Source organism: Melospiza georgiana, chromosome 3, assembly GCF_028018845.1.
Source record: "Melospiza georgiana isolate bMelGeo1 chromosome 3, bMelGeo1.pri, whole genome shotgun sequence".
In the NCBI taxonomy this organism is placed as follows: Eukaryota; Metazoa; Chordata; class Aves; order Passeriformes; family Passerellidae; genus Melospiza; species Melospiza georgiana.
In genome coordinates, this window is record NC_080432.1 from 99,127,168 (window position 1) to 99,148,742 (window position 21,575).

General features: G+C 37.9%; 1 protein-coding gene across 2 annotated transcripts in view; it reads right to left on the reverse strand.

Moving 5' to 3' along the window:
* Positions 1 to 21,575, reverse strand: part of CSMD1 (CUB and Sushi multiple domains 1) — a 1,052,613-nt gene that overhangs the window by 711,788 nt on the left and 319,250 nt on the right. For both annotated transcript variants that reach the window (XM_058020501.1, XM_058020500.1), the window contains exon 3: positions 11,972 to 12,084. In XM_058020501.1, the coding sequence (XP_057876484.1) occupies positions 11,972 to 12,084 (113 nt within the window). The remainder of the gene's footprint in view (positions 1 to 11,971; positions 12,085 to 21,575) is intronic.

Consider the following 21,575-nt stretch of genomic DNA (forward strand, 5'->3'; position numbering starts at 1 on the left):
GACCAGCAGGGTGAGGCAGGGGATTATCCCCTTTTACTCTGCTCTTGTAAGACCCAACCAAAATGCAGCATCCAGGTCTGGAGGCCCCAGCTTATGAACGTCACAGATCTCTTAGAGCAGGTCCAGGGGCAGGCCATGAAACACCTTTCCTGTTAAGAAAGGCTGAGTTTGATTGTTCACCATAGAGAAGGTTCCAGGGAGATCCCACTGGGATCTCAGTGCCTAAAACTGTAAGAATGATGGAGAGAAACTCTTCAACAAGATCTGAAGTATTAGGGAGACTGACAAGGCTTTAAAGCATTTTGTAGATTTAGATTAGGCATAAGAACATCTTTTACAAGATTATGGTGAAACACTAGAACAGGTTGCTCAGGGAAGTTGTGGATGTCCCATTGCTGGAGGCATTCAAGGTCAGGTTTGACTGGGCTTTGAGCAATCTGATCTAGAAAAAGATGCCCCTGTTCATTGCAGGCAGTTGGAATGAGATGGTCTTTAATGTTCCTTCCAAACCAAACTATTCTATGATTAAAATGCTCAACTTTCTGACACCTAAGGTAGTCCTTCAAATTGCAAAGTCAAAGAAGGCAAACAGAAACTTCTGCTTTGAGATTATTTCCCTAATGTTAACATAGGCCTCTAATGTTAATTGGCTTTTGAAATATTTAATGATTATAATCTTTTATGAATAGCTCTTTATCCAGCTATCACAAATGTAGGGAGCTAGTCAGGCAAGGGTCACCCAAGCTGCTGGGTAGTACATGGACCAGGCAAGGATCTCACAGTCAACAGTTCTCTGGAGACCTCTGATGAAAACTTTGATTAAAAAGGCAATTTTGAAAACTAAAGCTGTAGCAGGAGACGTAACTGTTTTATGCATGCCATGATTTATGACTGTGAAGCCCTCTAATCCAGTACTGCCATCCTCAGTAACAGACCATAAGCTTTATAAAGGGCTTGCAAGGCCTCAGGACTGATTCTTGCTACAGTCAGGTTCACCCTTCATGAAATTCTCAAACTTGCCTGCAGCTTTGCCTTACTTCATTTAGCTGCAATAGCAATTTCTCTAATTGAGTGGCTAAGGTTAATTTGGTTTCCTTTATTTTGCCTCCCATTTTTTCTGATGGTACAACCAGAGTTTTAAATTAATAAGTCTAGCAAACAGTCTATGCAGAATGAAGAATTTTTCAACTGGCACAATGACATGGTTCAGAGAAATACAAGCCTGTTTTGAGTCTTTGAGAAGCAGAGATAAAGGATACAGTCCAGGGAAATACAGGAACAATAAGAGATGAGACAAAGACTTGGCTTTAGAGAGCCCAAAGGTATGGACAACTCACTCATGGTCAACTACCGAAATGCAGACTCGGACAAAACTGGGTTTAGGAGTAACAAAAAACCAAAAGAGTAGTAGTTAACATGCATAGGACACCATATTAAGTATGGATGAGACGTGGAATTGCAGACCATGGAAGAAAGAGAAAACATATAAAATAATTTTAAATATGAGTAACCTCAAGTGCATCCTAAACTGATGAAGAAGAAAACATCAGCTAGTGGATCCAGATGAGCACAGGAAGAATAAGAATTATGCTAGGAAAAAGAGCAGAAACCAATAATTGTTTGTGCAAATATAACTACTCTCTTGTTCTTTTTTCCTTTTCTGTAAAAATTTCATCTGGACTAATAATGAGTAGATACTCAAGACTGATTGCTCTAACAATTTTGGATTTCCATAGATACACACAGAAAGAATGCTGACTTTCCCTATAAATAAGGGTTTTGCGTATCCAAAACTGCTGCTTTAACCTTCTTGTGACTTCAGGTTTACAATCCACTGACACTACACAGATGTGCCTTGTGCTCTTAAGCAACTGTAAGAAAGGCACAGATCTAATACAGTCAAAGAGATTGTGTGACCTTCCAAGCCTCCATAGCTCTTTTCAAGTCAATCCTATAAGCCAGCTTCAAAGAAACTTAAAGCAAGATTTCTCTAAAGTATTCCATGCATAAATAATTCTATAAATGTTTTAGGAAGTCCTCCACTATATACAAGATAAAAGATTTTAAAGTGTTAAAGGATAAAAACACAAAATACAGAGTTAACAAGTACTCTTAATGGTTTTGCAGACTCATTTATAGCAACACATATACCTAATAAATTTAATGAGATTATTTGGGTGAATAAACAGTATTTAGATATTCGATACACAAAAGAGTCCAATAGATAGTACAAAAACATGGAGGTGAGGATCATGTGATAGATTTGAACAAATCTCAAAAGTTTAAGTTAAAAATGCAGTGTCTACATTATGTATACTACAAGCAATCTAATCCTTTTCTTCACAATCCACAAATTAGTGACTTCCCAGCTATCTTCTTCATTACTAAGATCAGCACCTTAGTAAAACTTTAGACAGGCCTGTTTTGATGAGTATATTTTGTTGCAAACTTCCATCTATCTGCCTCATTATCCAAAATGCAAAAGGAAAACTTGAAAAGTTATGCAAATGAAACCTTCAATATATGGGAAGGATATGAAAAAAAAAGTAATTCAAAGGGCAGTTATTAATGGTTTAGTTATACAAGAGAAGATGAGAAGCAAGGTATGTGACTGTATTTATGTGCTAACTATCCATCTAACACAGCAAATTATACAACCTTAAATTAATCAGGATAACAGCTGCTGGCTACAGTAACATAGCAAATCCAACTTCCTATTTTCTATCCTAATAACCCACAGGGGTTTATTCCAGAAATACTGATTCAACCTGGCATCACAGTACACCTTCTGCCAGTTTAAAAGAATAAAAATCTGGAAACAAGGATTCCAGATGAGATAGAGATTTTTAAATTTTCTTTTATTTTTGTAACAAAAGATATAAAATCCCTAAGTCATCTTTGCCATTGGAGGCAGATTCATAATAAATACAAAGTAGTAATCAACAGTAGCTCTTAGTAAGCTGCAGAGACTTTTCTATAAAGGTAGAAATATAGTTTTTATATTAAAAAATGATACTACTTTAAGTTAAGGAAAATAAAATAAAAAAATATAAGCAATGTAAAGACTACAACAAACCAGAATGGTATGGCTGGAAATGCATTTTTATTATCAGAGAGTTGAAAAGTCCCTTACAACTTCCCCTACTTTATGCCAGCCAAAGGAAAAAAACTTGCTTTACAAATAAGGCCACAAATTAATCAAGTCATAGTCAGATTCAATAAAATCTAGGTAAGTGACAGCTGCATTTAATCTGGGACCATCTGAAGGTAAATTAGCACTACTGAGAATGTCCAGTAACAAATTATGGTTTAACTTTTCAACCAAATACATAAATGCATCAAAAATCTCCTGTAAGTACTTAGGCAACATGCCCAAAATGCTGGCAGTATTTTGAGTTCCACATTGGTAAAAGGGAAAAGGCTAAGCCCAGACAAAATGGAATTTGAACAGAAAACAGGTTTCTTCTTTAACTACGGGCATGCTGATATTTGGCACATCAGTTGCTGTTTGCAATAAATATGGAGTGAGTAGGGAAGGACACAGGCTGCTTAAAATTCTATCTACAGCAAATCTGCAAGGCTATGAACAAAAAGTTATTCCACCAAATCCCATTTGGCTGTAGAACTGAACAAACAAAAATGCCAACTCTGTTAAGTCACATTGCATGGCTTGTTTCAGAAAAGCGTTTGGAGAAGAGACAAATTCCTTAAATTCCTTATATAGATGAATTAAAAAAAAATCCATTAAAATTTTAGAATTATGGAATTTCTGATCTTGTTTGCTTATCAAACTATTTCAGATCAAGAGAAAATATTTTAACTTAAAAAATTAAAGTCCAGACAGAAGGACTAGAGGAGAGGCAAAGCTAGTCTCTTCCTATTCAGTAAGAGTGGGGTTTTCTTATTTTGGGTTTTGTTTGTTTGTTTGAGGTTCTTCTTTTAAGCTACCTACAACACTGATATATGGGATTTTATGATCACACTGCACATTTGTCTGGGTTCCAGCTACGACAGAATTAAATTTCTTCATAGAAGACAGAATGGAGTTTTAAAATTGTGATGAAAACAGTTTTTATAACACAGGGAGGATTCAGAAATTGCTGAGCAGAGCTTACACAGTGTCAAGGCTTTTCTGTGCTGTCAATGACTAGGCTGGAAGCGCACAAGATGTTGGGAGGGAACACAGCTGGGAGAGCTGACCCCAGCTGACCAAAGGATTATTCTACACCATTTGGTGGCATACCCAGCAATCAAACAGGCAAGGCTGGAGTCTGGCTAGGGCTGCCACTCCTCAGGGATGTTTGGAGAGATGGCATTTGCCTTCTCCAGTAACCACTGACATGATGGATCTCTGCTTTTGTGGAGATGTCTGAACACCTGCCTGCTAATGGGAAGCAGTGAATGAAATCCTTACTTTGTTTTGCTTGCACATGCAGCTTTTTAACTATTAAACTGTCTTTATCTCATCCCACACATTTTTTTCACTTTTACCCTTCCAATTCCCTCCTGCATTCCATGGTGGGGCTGGTGAGGCAGTGGCTGCGTGGTGCTCAGCTGCCCCCTGGGGCTAAATCACAACAACAACCTTAATACTCATTCAGATGAGGCCATGACTGCACTTAGATAATTGTGACATTTCAAAAAACTCTTGAAGTGTTTTTCACAAGTTAATATTAGTCATACAAACACACATCAATGAAAACAGACTAGAAAGAACATGAAATGGGATATTAATATAAGCAGAGTTGGGATGATAATCTCTCAGGATATAGCAGGGGCATGGAACCACTGTAGTAAGTTCTTTGGGCTGCACAGAAAGAGAAGCAATTCTGTTACTACACTGACTTTCCACTTCTGTTTTCCATGCTAGAATATGCTGTTCTGGTTTAGGACTGGCACCCCCTAGGAGCAGAGGATCAACGTCTTAATAGCTCTCTCTAATAAGGCCACTTTTACCAAAACATTTTTCTTTTGGGTTTGTGATCTCAAATAGTAGCAGAAATAAGAATTTTGTAGACGGAGGCTACAAAACCACTAAATCATTACTAGGTACGAGCCACGAACAGGGTGTTTGCTACTGATTTATGTACCAAGGACAAAAGTCACAGTAGCTTTGCATGGATCAGTAAGTCACCAGAAGGCACAAAATATTCCCTTCCAGAATCAGAGGCAGCCAAAAAGACAGTCCCAAGAGCTTATCTTAAAACATGTAATTACTTTTGCAAGGGCTACCAGCCACAGGAAGGATGCCATTCCCTCATTAAGGACTGAGCTGGAAAGATTGAGCCTGCGTGAAAGCTGGAAAGTAAAACACAGCTGACATACCTTACAAATTAGCTAACATAATGCTCATAATGTAACATAAAAGTCATTCTTCATTTAGGTACAAAATTCATGGGTTGATAATGAGAACTGCAATATTTATTTTAATTTTTAGACAATTCAAGTAGGGTCTATTTTGTCACAATTTTCAGTACAGTGCATTTTTTTTTTTTTTTCCAGGAAAGAATTTCCTAGAACCTCCTTTTGGGAAATTTCTGGCCTTGGACATTTTAAGGAAATAACATTCCAGATTTCTTACTCCTGGTCCTTTGAATATTGCTGAAATTCAACATTTAAGTGAAAGGAATTTCACTTCTTTAACCCATTCATACACTTCAGAACACAAGCAGAATATTTTACTTATCTCTCCTCACAAACACAGTATTTAATTTTCCAGAAGTTTTCTGAATTTACGTAAAATTAAAAATAATTTTGTTTATTTGAGATTGTTAAAAATATTTTCATATCTAAATAATTGATATTCTAGATTAGTAGCAGAGGTCTTACGGAACAGTTTCACAGCCCTGTCGACCTCTTCTGCCCTGAGATTTTGCTACTACTAAATATAGCAAGGTTTGATACCTGAAATATAAGGTTTTTTTTTTTTTAAACTGCATGTAATGATTTCTTTCCTGTATGTCATCATTAACAGTCATTCATATGATATTGTTACAAAAAAAGAGTGTTATTTTAAAGAAAAGTTGCTAAAGGAAAGAAAAAAAACCCAAACATTTTCCTTTGCAAGGACTGCAGTTGACAAAGGAAATCTATACCTACATTCATTCTCAGAAACAATACTTCCACTCTAGACAGGTAAAAAGTACAAATTTCAGCCTTTAAAAAAAAAGATCCTTTTTCAGTCTCTTCTTTCATTACTTAAAATTTTTGGGTTACTTCATCGTGTGCCTCTATCAACACATAATAAAAGGTTCAACAAACATCTCAGTCTGAAAAGAAAAGACCACCAAAATAGCAAGTATTTAACTAAAAATAGGAAATATATCAGCCTATTAAAAGGTCTTATGGCAAATTACACTAACAGAAAAAATTTGTCAATATTATATTTACAACAGCAGCAGCTTTTACTACAGCATTAATGTTAGCTAAGTTTTCTGGACACAGAAATGCTATGAAAAGGCTGTTTGTGCCATTAATGTTTAAAAATATTAAACTCATAGAATTTACACTTCTTCTTTCTCCTAAAACCACAGCAGAATAGAAAATATTTACAGGTTTAGGAGTGACAACTGAATCCTTCACAAAACCCACACAAGAGAATATTGAACAAACTGCTAACTCCTCAAGTTCATCGTTAGATATTCATTAGAATCTTTTGGAGCTTTCTGAGCTGGATGTATTAATAATCCACTGATGTTCCCAAGTCATTCACAGTTTCTCATTCACAGTTTCACATCACTGGAACAATCAAAATTGTTCCAATGATTGAATCTGCTAATGGAAGGGTTACCTGCCATGGTGGTGTTGGGTCTTGAGATAGATGATTTTTGCAATTTCTCCCAATCTTCTCTGATTCTATGAAATTAAATATTGTCTAATAGATAAAACAGCACCCATGACTAAACCACAGAGATAACTGTGGCAATGTTGGATTGAAGATTCAGGAGACTACTCATCTCAGAACAGCAGGAATCATTATGCATACAAGTTGCATAAAGTTGGTATTTTCTTGCCAATTTAGCTTCCTACTGAGAACTTGAAGTATTTGCCTCAGATTATCCATTGGATGATTCATCCCTTCCCAGAAAATAACTACTCTCATCATCGTATCAGAGTTTGTTGAGAGAACAACTACAAAGGCCATAAACCAGACTCATGGACAGCAAGTAGCAAGCAGTTCAAGCACTGAACAAATGACAAGTAAAATTTTACTCTTAAAATTGAGTGCAGAAAAGGTATTTTGCTACTTGATAGAGGGAAACTTCTGGACAATTTAGCTTGAGTTCAGAAGTCCATTATGTTCACTGGGGTCCATGTTAACTGGAAAAAGTCACAGTGTTGGGAAAATTACCTTGGCAAACTCACAGAATCATACTAAATTGGTAGAGGAAATTTTTCAATTTTTTTTTTTTGTTTATTTTATACAGCCAAAAGTATCAAACCTTAAAAAAAAAAAGAACAACAAAAACACAATGACAAAAAAAAATCAAACCAATCAAAAAAAACCAAATAACACAAAACAAACACCAACCAAAATAAAACTATTCCCTACCATGTAACAGATACTCAAGAAGAACACGACCTGCAATAGGTGAAAAAAACCAGAAAATTTCTTCAAAGGCTATACACCATAGAAGTGCATCACTGCTTTCTGCTGTTGATGTCAAAAGGGATTTAAAAAGAAGCTTTGGAAGGTGCACAAGGGAGCGATGAGGTGAATGACAGTATAAATGTTAATGCTGGGTGTGAGCAGAAAGCTTTGAGAAATCAAAGAACAAAAGAAAAAAGGAAATATGGCCTGCAGGCAAGTAGAACAGAAGGACTTTCTTCCAGCTTTCTTGTCTGGCAAGGAACAGCTGCTTCTGTAGAACAAAAGTCAAGGACAGGTATGAAAAAACACCAAGTCCAGTACATCTGGCATGTTGTTTAAGCAGTGTTCACCAGTTGTACACTACAAAATATGGTTAGAAACAACAAAAACAACCACATACACCCACACATACAAAAAAACCCAAAAAACAAAACAAACAAAAAAAACCCAAAGAAAACAAAACAAAACAAAACAATAAAAAACCCCACTAAACCAGAAAAACAACTCCAAAACACAAAACAAACATCAACAAAAAAAAAACCCTTAAAATGAACCAAGAGTTGTTAACCTTAGAGGACATCTTAATATTTGGTAACAGGCACTAGTGTAGCCAAAAATAAGGCAAACTCTATGAGGTTTCATTTTATGTTGATGACTAGGAAGACATTCTGAATGAGTTTTGTGCTTTCGCATACTCTTTTTCCACTTGGCAGCTGGATTCTCTGGCAGGCCATGGTACTTTAATAGAAGAAAGACATCAAATTATAAATGCATAGCAGATCAGATACTGCTGTAAATTTAGAGAGCATTTGTCTCTATTGCCAAATAAAAGCAAGTTTCTGTATGGAGGAATACATCTGACTTTCCAAAGAAAACTACGACAATGATCCACCAATGCTGATTTTTAATTCGATATGTAGCCCTCAAAGCACTTTTTTAAAAAATGTGCTTGTTAACTTCATTCTAGAAAAAGTAGAAACAAAACTGATTTTACCAGAGAATTAAGTAAAATTGCACAAGTCCAAAGTACTTTTGTTTTCTCTTTCTGCAGTCCCTGCAAAGCCTAAACCTATTTCCTGCTGATTCCACTGCAATTATAAAAAACAAACACATACTACAAAAAGAGGAGCTAATCCCTCAATTCTCCAATTCCATTGCTAAAAACTTATATTTATATATTAAACAGTGATTGTAATGGTCAATCAAAATAATTTAATGGTTTAATCTGACTGATTCTACAACTGAACTTACTACTTCTGAAGTTCATAGTTCTTTTACTGATATAATTAGATGTTCTGAATCTTCCATGGATAATTTTATTATCTAAAAAATAACAACAGTTCAAGTTTCCACCAGTATCAGAACTTAGAGATCAGATGCGATCACTGAGAAAAATGGAAGTATTATTAGTTAAAAATCTTAGAAACACACATATAAATCTGGCGAAAGAATGATCCAGTAAAGAAACCTACATTTCAGCCTAAGAGTTCAGTAACTACCCAACTACATCAGTGTTGTTAAACTCACAGGTCCACTGCCACAAGGATCTAATTTAGTTAATGTTAATATCCACATGGCATATTGTTGAAACCAGACTAAGTCATGTAAATATCAGCAATATTCAAAGGCTACAGTGCTACAATGTGATTTCTCTAGCTTCATTCTTATTTCTACATTTTAAAAACACAAAGGATCCAGTTATGTCATTGCTGCACAGGAGCTGAGGTAATAAATGAAGAATATACTGACTAAAAGGCACAGATCAGAATCTTAGTGCAGGAATAAGGATGTAATGTTCTCTCTGCTAGGGATACCAAGTATGGGTATAGCTTCAGAGGCCATTCGATCACCATTGAAGTGGTTCACTTGCCTTGTTTCCTGCTTTAGTGCCCTACTGAGTTTTTCAGACTCTGCATCCTGAACCCATAATATCCCAAATTCTCAGCTGGCAGCAGCATTCAGTAGCACTTCAATGCTCCCCTTGCTTCCAACTGAACAGTAATAATTCATTTACCCAAGAGAAGAATGAAAGAGCTGGCCAAAACCAGGGATAGGCATATAGTTTAGGAAACCAAACCAGCAAGGGATGGGTAGCTGGCAGAGTGATTATAAAAACTTATTCTGACTGGTTATATCTGGTCTGTATTCCCCTGCCCTAGAGGAACTGAACACTTGCCTTAAAATCACATATGACACAGAAGCCAGAAGCTGTCACTCTTAAAAACTGTCTGGGGAACAGTTATGGAAGTTCTTAAACTATGGGGCAAATCAGCTGGCCGTTGCAGCAGAAATCACTCCAAGCCTTCACAAAAAAAACACCTGACCCTTCACTGCTACAATTCCTTCTAGAACCATCAGTACCCACTGCCTGTCTTTAGACTGAAATGCTGTCACTTGAGTGACAGTCACCATTTTTTCCAGAGCTGGATGTCACATTTTGACATCAATTTAAAGTTCACTGACAATGCTAGGTTTACAGCCCTAAATCTGAAAGGGGGCAGTGTTGTTTAACCAGAAAGTGGTGCTGCCTGTCACTGTTAATTACAGCTCTTCCTGCTGGGGTTTTTACAAGAAAGTAGGCCAGCAGGAAGTGTCATTATATTACAGCCTGTAGCTCCATGCATGTGTTCCTAAGTTGACAGTCAAGAGATGTCCTTTAGCCTTTTTCACTGTGCTCTTCAATACGAAAAACAAACTGCTCAGATTGCAAAAAAGGATGAAATATGCTATTGCATGCATCTCATAGGAGAGAATAATAGAGGTGCATAGAAAGCAGCTTCTTATTGAGGCAACAAAAACAGCTCCTGGTGTGTTCAGGATTTCTGATGTTCCTTTTCAATTTGCCTTGTAAAGCAATAAAGGCTATGGCAAGGAAACTTAGTCTTCTCACAGCCCCCATATTAGTTAAAAAAATAAGAGACTGATTAGCTGACTTACCAGGTGCTAAGGCTTTGAAGGACAAAGGAAAGGGGGAATAGCTACCAAGGAGAGAAATACTGTGAGGTACCCACCCAAAGAGAAGAAGCTCAAAACAAAGAAGTTTGAGCTACTCATGACACCTCCTTTGCCCCTGTCTTTCACACCTGTGTAATCTCCTCAATATGCATACTGAATTCAAGTAGAGACTTTAAAAAACACTATCATTTCAAACCATTAATGAGATATGAACGAAAGATATATCTCAATAGGGAGTAGATTTTGTCACTGTCAAGAAAGGAAGGTAAAGTTTCAACAGTCCTAGAAAAACCTGATCAAAGCTCACCAAGTGGTCTGTGGGGTACTGTGACTTTAGAGAAAGTGGTAACCAGTGTAATGGATTTACACACTTGCAAATTCTTTCCTAGTAAAGAGCTACAATTAAACCATACTACTTTCTACATTCAGTTCCACATCAACTGCATCATAAAAACATTTCAGGCACTTAACTGACTGTAGGCAAATTTTTCAGAATAAATACTCTCAGTCAAGGATTAGATCTATGAAACCACAGAAAAAAATCACTTGGAGTTTGAGAAGTAATCTGAAAATTAGCCTTCTACAACTTTAAGTATTAGAAGCCCTGCATTTTCCATGAATAAATAAAAAAAAGCCATTAAAAAATCCAAACCCACACAGAACCCCAAAACAATCAATGCAACACCACACACTCAGTTTGAAAACAATCCTGAATTACACCCAAAACACCCTTATTATCCAACAAGCAGGTGACTTAATATCACTGTACCTGTTAAGTTTCCCCAATAAAGGCTACAATTCTCATAAAATCATTTCTTTAATACTTTGAGTTGTACAAAGGGTACCATTCCAGTTTAATAAGAATAATTCTTGGTTGACACAAGAAATTCTTGGCCTTATTTCTAACAAGAACTGAGTCTTCACTGCAGTCTTATACCTTCCACACAGTACATTTCAACTGTTTTTTTTGTTTAATTTTATATATCCATATATTTTTGTTTTCATCTTTTTAATTTTCCACAATGAGAAGAGTAGTGATCATTTTCAAGACCATTTAGGATCCATATCGTCTCTCATTTTTATCACTACACCCCTTAAGTTAGACATTGCCTAAAGATGCTTTAAAAAATAATTTAGGAAATAATAACAAAACCATTTAAATGAATCCATCTCTGAATCCAGCTTTGGAGACCTGAAAAATTTTGTTAAAAAGCCTATCAGAAATTGCAGCATCAGTTTAAATTAAATTTAAAATTCAAAACGATGTCCATTTTAAAGTAATATTTTTAAAATGCCACAAAACAAGCCCCACAGTTAATGCAATACCAGCCGATTACTCAAATCCCAAACGGAATTGAAACACCACATTTCAACGTGAAAAATACGTATTAAGTACAGTGACCACGCAGTAAGAGGAGTTCTTACCTTCATAGATAGCTTTGAAGCCTTGGGCACTGACAGCAAAATCTGTGGTGAAACAGAGGGTGAGGATAGATCCTGTGCTCACAATAGATGATGGAAGCTGAAATCCAGATAACCTGCAATAAAAAGGCACAAATTACTAATACTTTTTATAATAAGCCCATCAGTAGATGTGGCGAGCATTATGATAAACATAATGTTTTTACATCTGAATTGCAAACACATTATGGGCTTTACCCTGATGCATCTCTAAACACTCACTGCAAAATTTCAAACGTGTCTTTGACGTTAAAACTCTCCTATGCTAACACATCTATGTGCTCTCCAGAAAACAATGAAAGAAAGATCTACTGAAGACTTTTTTGTGTGTGTGTTAGGACTTATTTTAAGACGAAGATAGGAAAATTTAGGACACCTAGAAGTTGATACTCAGGTCCTGACTCACTCAGAGACATTTCCTATGATTTCACGTAGCTTAGGCTATCTTGTCTATCCTCCAGGTGCTGCTTCAGAAAACCATGAATGTCATATGGTCAGTGTGATAAACATTAACTGACTAGAAAACAAACAAACCGCCACATTTCCATTTGAGAGTTTCAGAAAAAATTACCTTACATTTCTCCTCTTACTAGTAGTCTTACCTTTACATACAAAATGGAATTTTGGATAAGCTATAATAACATTCCAGTATTGCTTATAAGACAATTTTCCAAAATCTGGATATTTTTGAGGGTAAAATTGACTGAAGAAAAATGTTTAGATCCTTCATTGAAACATCACTAAACATAATTTGTTAGACCTGGCTGATACTAGTGAGATGATTTTTTAATGATTAATTTCTCATAATCAAGATATAAGAGAGCATTACTGTCCCACAAAAACAAAACTATACTGGTGGCTTAACTGATCACTAGTTAATTTCTGTATATGCAATAGGGGTATGTGATTATGTATAGGATAATCCTGCCAGAAAACTGGCTCTTGTTCAAATTTCACCTGGAAAGAACTTCTTAGATGTTGAAAAAGATAATTAAAAACCCAAATAAACAAAAAAAAACAACCCAACCAATCAAAAAAAAAAAAAAAAAACAAAACAAAAAAAAAATCCTGCCTTTTTTAAATATCTAGGTGGTTAAGACAATCCATGTCTTGAAAAAAGAAAAACCAAAAACAAATTTAAAAGAAAACAACAAAAACCATCTTGTTCTTGTAATTTATGGTACAATTAAGTTATAGTTCATTAATTGGCATCCAGAACTACAGAAGAGAAATAACAAATAACTGTAAGCTATGTACTAATAGAGCAGTATCACTGAGCTAGATGTTCTTTGCAAAATTAGGTTTATATAAGACCTCTTTCATATATAAAACTTCATAGGAGGAACTCCATGCTTCAGTTGCTCCAATCAGCTGGTTCCCCATCTCTTGCCAATTTTGAGATTTTGAAAACAAATAGAACACTCAGAGATCAGAGCAAGAACTTTAAATACAGATAAAGGTATATAGTCAAGGTAACATAAGTCAGCAAAAAGCTTTCTGCAATTTCCTCCTTTCATTTTAAACAACATTTTCTCCCATATGGTAATTAGCTGTTTGCTCTAATCTTTTTACCTTCTGTGTACTTGTCAACCTAATATTCCTATTCTTTTCCACCTCATTTACTCCAATTCCAGAAATAACCAGGTTGATTTTCCCCTCAGTCTTCAAACTGCAGAACCACCATAAGGCTTGCCACATCTTATGTTCGTGCTTTTGTATGTTCTCTCACCTTCACTAGACATTGCAGTTTTTAGGGAAATGTGCCTCTTGTTCTATTTAATAAATTAGAGTGGTTATCTCTTCTGCCCTACATCTGGAGTGTACTCTCTGACAGTTCATATTTAACTGAGGTATGTATTCTCTGATCTTACTTTCATGTCTCGCTCTTCTTTGAGAAGCAATTCAAAGAGTTCTTGTTTTAAGGGATGGGCTTTGGAGTTTTTTTGGACAGCACTAGAAGTATTTCCTGCATTTAACATTTCTTGCTAAATAACAGGAAAATAGCATGCATTGTAGGGGAAGAAAGGAAAATCAGCTTGAGTCAGAAGCAGCTAGCCTCAACATTTCACACTGCATGGGAGAACTAAAAAAAGATCCCACAATAAAAAGAGAAAAAAAAAAAAGTTGTATCAGGGCAGAACTACAAAGCTTTTGCTTCTTCATTCCTGTTTTCTCCACTTGGTCTGGATTTGGTTCATATAAATGAGTTTATCTCAGCTGTGAGTGGACATCCTGAGTTCTGCTATGATTTCTACACCAACCTGCTTTGATTCTGTTATGTGTCACTTCCACAGTATGGATTCTTAGGAGCCAAACATTTTTTTCTATAGCATCCTCACTGAAATACCAGAAGATCATTCTTTAGGCTGACATTGCAATTCACATTTAAGGAAGACAAATACATTCTATAGCCTAAGTCAGTGCACATAAATGTTTTGCAGACTTACAAGTGTGAGAGACTGGAATGTTAATGGTTGATGACTTAAAACATTCTTGCCATTTGTGGAGGCAGCAGGGTGCTTTGCCAGGCTGGGTTTGCACACCCACCCACCCAAGGGGGACAAGGAGTTACCGTGTGTGCTGGGTTTTGAACCAGGTAAGGGAGAAGGTGGGTAAAAAGCAGACCCTGCAGAGGCAGGGCAGTGCTCTTTACCATTAATGTCTTTCTGTTTTACAACTGGCTCGGTTCTAAAACTGCCCCCCATCTACCTTCTCTGAGGACGGCATGGGAAATTTACATTCAGAGGGGATGTTCACACATAGGTCTAAAGGTATTTGTCCCTTCAGATGGGGCATAACTGGCCCGACCATGCTGACATGAGAGGCAATGTCTGTCTGGAAACCCCTGGCTCCAGAAGCATGCCCAGAGTCAGTTCTGGGGGCTGCCACCAGAGGCCTGTGGAAGACCAGTGGTGCTGCTACAGTGTAAAATACCCATCCCCAGGGGTGGAACCTGGGCTTTCCACAAAAAGCTGAAGTTAACCCACGGAGCTCATGTTTTTGGGCTTCCCCCTCCTGCAACAGACCAAGATGGCAACCATGACTCTGACCAAGACACAGACAATCAAGTCTCATTGCTGCATCCATGGGCAGTGCTATTTTTCTACTCCTTCTCTCTTTTGTATACATTTTTCTAAAGTGTTTATTTTATGCTTTTACATTGCTATGTTACTAAAGATAATAACAACCAAAAGGGCTACACACCTGCTTTCCTTTGCAACGCAACTGTTCTAAAATAAACCCTACACATATAAACAGTCATTCAGTTTTGCTTAAATCTAACCTCTCCCAAGGTTTCTATTAATAAGAAACTCGGTTAGCCTCATCTTCGGGGTTGGTTGTAACTATAGGAAAAGGCAAATATGTGAGTAAACTTCAAGTATGCCTACTTGAAGTGTATTTTTTCAAGATCTTTAAATTGCACTAAATCCAAAAAATATTTACAGAAAAGTCTTTAATAGAAAAATTCATCAGATTACGCAGGTGCTTCTATGTCTGGCCTGCCTGGGCACCCCTAGCCAGCTGTGCTGCAGGTGAAAGGGCAGGGGCAGCAGTGGTGGCAGCCTCCCCTTCCCAGTGCCCCTCATGAAGAGAGGTGTTCAACAGTGCCAGCACCACTGCAGCCACTGCTGCCCACACAACGGTGGTGGGACCGCCTGGCCAGCAGCAGAAGCATGGCAAATGATTCCCTGATGCAGAACTTAGACAACATGGGCTTCTTGACTCTGCAAGATTTTGCAAAAATCTTTAAATTAGTGGAACTTATCAACAATGGTACCTACAAGCGACAGTTTTTCTTCTGGTTGGAGAAGAGGAGGAAGTGAAGGCGTGTGAGGGAAAACAACATGGCGACACCAAGGTCAGTGGGGAAAAAAGGAGGGGGAGAAGCTGTTTAAAGCATTAGAGCCAAAATTCTTCTGCAAGCTGTAGTGAGGACTATGGTAAAACAAACTGTTCCTATGTAATACATGAAGTCCACAGGGAATGCAGAGATCTACTCACAGCCCATAGGAAAAGTGCTTATGCCAGAGGAGGCGGATGTCAGAGAAAGCTGTCGTCCAGTGGGAGACCTGAATAGGGAGAGAGAGTCTCTGCTTCCCGAGACAGAGAGAGCCCTTGCTTCCAGACTAGAGCAGCCTATCCTTAAAAGACTGCACCCTGTGGATGAGTGACCCATGCCAGAACAGTTTTGGGATGACTGCCCATGCGAGGGACCTCACAGCATAACAGAAAACCACAGCATAACAGAAAAATGACTTCTCTCCCTGGGCAGAAGATCTTGACTGACGAACTGACCAAAACCCCCACATCCAGTCTCCCCATGCTGTCAGTGGGAAGGAGAGAGGGGCTGGGGGGGAAGGTGTTTTAAAGGTTTATTTTACTTCTCATTATCCTCCTCTGACACTGTTAATAATAAATTTACTTTGTACCTTTAAATTTGAACCTGCCTCTCCCTTAGAGTGGTTTTTTTTTTTCTCCCAATCCTTATCTCAACTCATGAGCCCTTCATTTTTTTCCCTCTCCTCTGCTCAAGGAGGTAGCAGGAGAGGGTAAGAGAAGGACTTCCATGGGTCCCTGGCATTTGGCCAGTGTCACACCATGGCACTCACTAACCCTAATCAACAGATGGGAAGGAGAAAATAAGACAGAAATGTTCCTCAGTCAGGAGATCACAGACAAGGAGATAAATTACCAATTAAATTACCAAATCTGTTTGTCACGAGCCAAACAGATTTGACTTGGGGAAAATTAGTTTATTTTATTACCAATTAGAGTATGTTTGGACTCTGAGAAACAAAGATAGATTAGTCAAAACCCTTTCTCCCCAGGCTCAACTTTATTTCTTTCTTCCCAACTCCTCCACATCTTCCCTTAGCCAGTGTAGAGAAATGGGGCTAGGGCTGATTGACAACTTCTGCTACCTCAGTCTTACCTTGGTCCACCATGGGCTTTCCACAGGCTGTGGTTTCTTCAGGACACATCCTTCTCTTGCTCCACCATGGCCTCTTCCAGAGGCCACAGGGGAATCTGTGCTCCGGTGCCTGCAGCACCTCCTTTCTCCCCTCCTCACACCTTGGAGGTCTCACAGCTGCTTCTCTCACTTGTTTTTCCTCCCTTTTTCTCTGTAGTATTTTCTCTCCTTTCTTACATGTGTTTCCCGAGGTGCCCCCGGCCCAGCTGTGTCTCAGCCACACCCTGTGGTGGGAGGTTGGATCCAGTTGGGACCGGCTGGAGCAGCCCCAGCCTCCCCTCACAGAGCTCCACAGGCCTGGGCACCCACACCCTGTGCAGCCTCTACGATACAAGCAGAGAACGCTTCAGTGCACCGCAATTTATGAATTAAAACATCAAATAATTATTACGTTATCTTACTAATTAATAATTAGAATCAGTTTAAACTATCTGAAGGTCTGGACAGAAGAGAAGCTACAGCAGTTATTTACAAGAGGGAGGTAACTCCAATTATTCCACAGAAAACAGCAGCAGTGCTATGACAGCACATTTACAGGACACATATCCATAACATGACCTTTTACAAAGCCACTGGCTGTCAGCAATAAGAAGAGTTACCCACAGGGTAAGACACCAAATGGTCTTAAAGCCAAAAGATCAGCACATCCATTCCAAAATACCAGGCTTTTACCTGCCACCTGTGAAATCACAGAAGCCTTGTCCTAATAATTTACATCCATTCTATTGCCTAAAGGAAGTCAAGATTTAAAACCAGAGACAGCATCTCATGTGTAAAGGTAGCAGAAGAAGCTATTATAAGACTAGTACAAGATCCATAATTTATAATTGATTTTCTATCACAGAAGATAAATATATATAATTAATTTCTTTTTAGTCCCATTGCCCCAGATTCAAAATTTTTTTCTTTAAGTCACAGAAAAATGGAAGATAAAGACAGCAAATTGTTCAAGCTTAACTAAAAATAAATTGCAGGAATTATAACATTAATATTTTGCTAGTAGAGTATCCTGGTTTAGGGAAAATTTGGGAGGAAACTCCAAAAGCAGTCTCACTAGAAAGCAGATTCAAGTGACCCCTCTCCCAGCTGGCTCAGGAAAAGATTTCCTTGGAGAAAAGTGGAAAAAATATGTTTATTTAACAAGCAAAGTATTCCAAAGCATAAAAAATGAATGCTATTAAAAAATAAAACTTCTCACTGTTCTGAAGAGATGGTCAATTCAGAAAGTTCTTGTCATGGGGGTGTAACTTGGCTCATTGTCTCTTATCAGTCCCTTCTGTGGTAGAAAATGCGACGATGGGCCAAAGGTGTGAGCTCCAGGTCTTTTCCTGGGTTTTCAGTCCAGAGCAGGTTTGAACAGTTCCAAAAAAAAAAAAAAAAGCACATTCCAGGGAACTTCTCTTCCTCAGCTAGCTGAAAACTAACCAAAAAGCAAAGGAGAGCTCTCTCCCGCTGTCTGTTCATGCTGCAGACAGCCAGTTCAGGAACAGGAACGGGGAGGAGTGAGTGCAGTTTCTGAAAACAAACTCCACACTTCTCTCCCTCGCTTTGCTCTTGGAATCAGTCTTAAAGGTGCAAAACTTATTTCTGGGCTAAACAGATGAATGAGGATACAAATCAGCATCATAAAGTCACCCTAGGACATAAAGGAAGGTCCCTTTTTATCCAAACTCACCAAGTTCATTCATTAAACAGAAAAAAAGCTGAATGCTTTTGATGTATTTGGCCTCAAGGAAAAGCAGTTGGTTTCTCTAGGTGCCACCAAAGAGCCAAAGGTCCATGTCTGCTGTGGGAAGCCCTGATGGTGCGCAGCAGCCTGTGACCAGTTCAGTGAGTCCCTAAAGGAGCAGGAACACATGGCATGACCTGTCCAATGCCAAACCAGCACACAGCTGGGAGGGGAACTGAAGACATGGCACCTCCCAGGCATGGGTTTGTGAGCCAAGGGCTTCCAGAGGGTGCAGCTGCTGGCAAAGGCAAGGCCACCAAGGCTCCAAGTGGCTCTAGCCCAGTAGTACCACATGAGCAGAAAGCAATTCCCAGAGCACTGGCTGCTGGTGGATGGGCCTAGTGGGGTTGTTACTCATGTGAAGGACTTGCCCAATGGGAAAACACAGCACTTCCCCACAGCCGCAGGCACCAACAGAGGAAAACAGCTGGTTCATGTCTCAGGTGCTGGCAGTCACCAGGACTGGTGACTGCTGAACAAATGAACCAGTGGGCTACAGCACTGTGCCCATGGCCATGCAGAAACGCCTTATATTTTCTTACTATTTCTACCTACTGTGCACAGAATGCAGCCACATAAATGAGTTCATATATCTGTGTGCTAAATGACATGGAAAGAAAACATCAGCTAATATTTGATAAAACTGGACACAAACAAAGCAATGCTTTATAGTATCAAAAATCAAAGCGATACCAAAACCATTACTGTAAGAGAACTAAAACTAATGTTTTACCTTCAAAAGAAGTAAGTTATTTCACTAACTATAACACTAATGAGTTTTTGTGCTTGAGAAAAAAACAGCTGAAACTCCTAAGTCATGTATTCCAGGTTATTAACTATATAACCATAAATTAAGTCAAGAAAACAATGATCTTTCAGGGATTTTTTCACCCATTTTTTTTCAAACATTTTAAGATATGTTCTTAGAAAACCTTTGCACTAGTCATTCTAAGCTTCATTATGTGACTTACGTCTGTTTACTCTCACGTATGGATGTCACATCAGTCATCCTTTTGGAAAGTGCGTACTATTAATCCACATGAGTGTATATAGGTATCTCTTATTTGGCATAACTTTACTTGGGAAGCCAGCTTGCCTTTCCTACATCAGAAGTCTTTAAGAGAGTTCTACATCAGGCTGGGAACAGCTTTGCATAAACAAACCATTGCTCCAACTTCAGAATAAATGAAGATGAATTTTATTTGAAACTTCATTCATCCATAATGCCATAAATTATATTCTTGTTCCCACTTGTGAGTTGCTCGGAAATGAAAAATGTACAGAATTTTTCAGTTGGAAGAAAAAGTCAAAACCCAAACAAACAGAACCACAAAAAAAGAAAACCAAAAGAAAACCCCAAAACACTTAAAAAAATTTTAAAAAACCCCAAAACCAAAGAAAAAAGTTGGAACTCACAAACCCTCAAAACCCTGTCAAAGGAAAATTATATTTTATGCCTCTACTAAATGAAATTTAGACAGAGGGAAAGTCTGTGAAGAGGACTCTTTTTACAGGCCAGGTACTAATAATTGAAAGATTACCCACATTTCCACTTCTCTAGCTTTTATAGGGTCACTTTATATTAGCATATCACCTCACCTCTACAAAAACCAGTGGCATGAAGTCAGTGTAAATGGAATAACAACATGTTGCTTAGAAATGCTGCAACACACAAAAACTACCTGAAGGGGGGAAAATATATCAATTTCTAGAGCTTCTTTTAAAATTTTTACAAATTGGATTACAGTAGTATTGCTGGCTGAAAAATCCCCGACTCTAGCTTTTTTTGGTGGTTCTACTTTAGGCAAAGGCCTTAAGGCAAAAGAAAATATGCGAGCAAGTATTTGAATAGATAAAAACAGCATATTTGTCCTTAGCAGCAGTAGGGAGATATCTAAAAAAACACATTTTTACACATTTTGTCCAAATATGAGTGTATTTAACAAGCAGTTTATATAGTGTTCAATGCCCCTTCTGTAAGGAAGACTGAATATTTGTGCCCAGAACTTTACTCTAGAAGTGTGTGAAGCTGCAAATATGGTTATGATACACAGGAAAACTTTGCAGATTTTCATTATCTATTTTGCCCAGGCTGGATGAGCTGTCTTTTTTTTTTTTTTTTTTTTGTTATTGCTCAATACAAAATACATGCTTACCTCTGAAATCTTAATAAAAATTACGAAGACCATTCAGATCACAGTTCACCAATGCAAATTACTTCAATCTAGTATTTGTAAGGGGCTTATAAGAAAGGTAGTAAACTTCCTAGTAATGTCCACTGCAACAGGGCTAGAGTTTTAAACTTAAGGAGAGTAGATTTAAATTAGATACAAGGAAGAAGTTTTTTTATTTTGAGGGTTGTGCAACACTGGAACAGTTGTCCAGAGAGGTGACACCTCTTTCCTGAAAACATGGAAACATTCAAGTTCAGGTTGGTCAGGGCTCTGAGGAATGGGGTAGAGTTGATGTCACAGCTTGTGCAGGGGGCACTGGGCAAGACAACCTTTAAAGGTCCCTTCCAACCCAAAGTATTCTGTAATTCTGTGACTCTAGGAATTCAGCTACATTGCAACATATAGACAGATCCAGAGTTAGGGGACTAGGATGGATTTATTTAAATATGTAAACTCAAAAGTAACTTAAAATACTGAACAATTTTCTTATTTTAAGCAATATATTTTTGGCAAAAGAACTTTAAGCGTTGTCCAGATAATTTGGAATTCTATTGGAAATATTTTTTATAGCTATAAGACAAAAAGCTGCGCTTAAGGAAGAACAACTGATGAAGTTCCAAACACAAAAGTTGTTGGATCAATCAAGTGACACCCTTCCTTCACCTTCTGTGTCTTTCCAAACTATGTACCTGT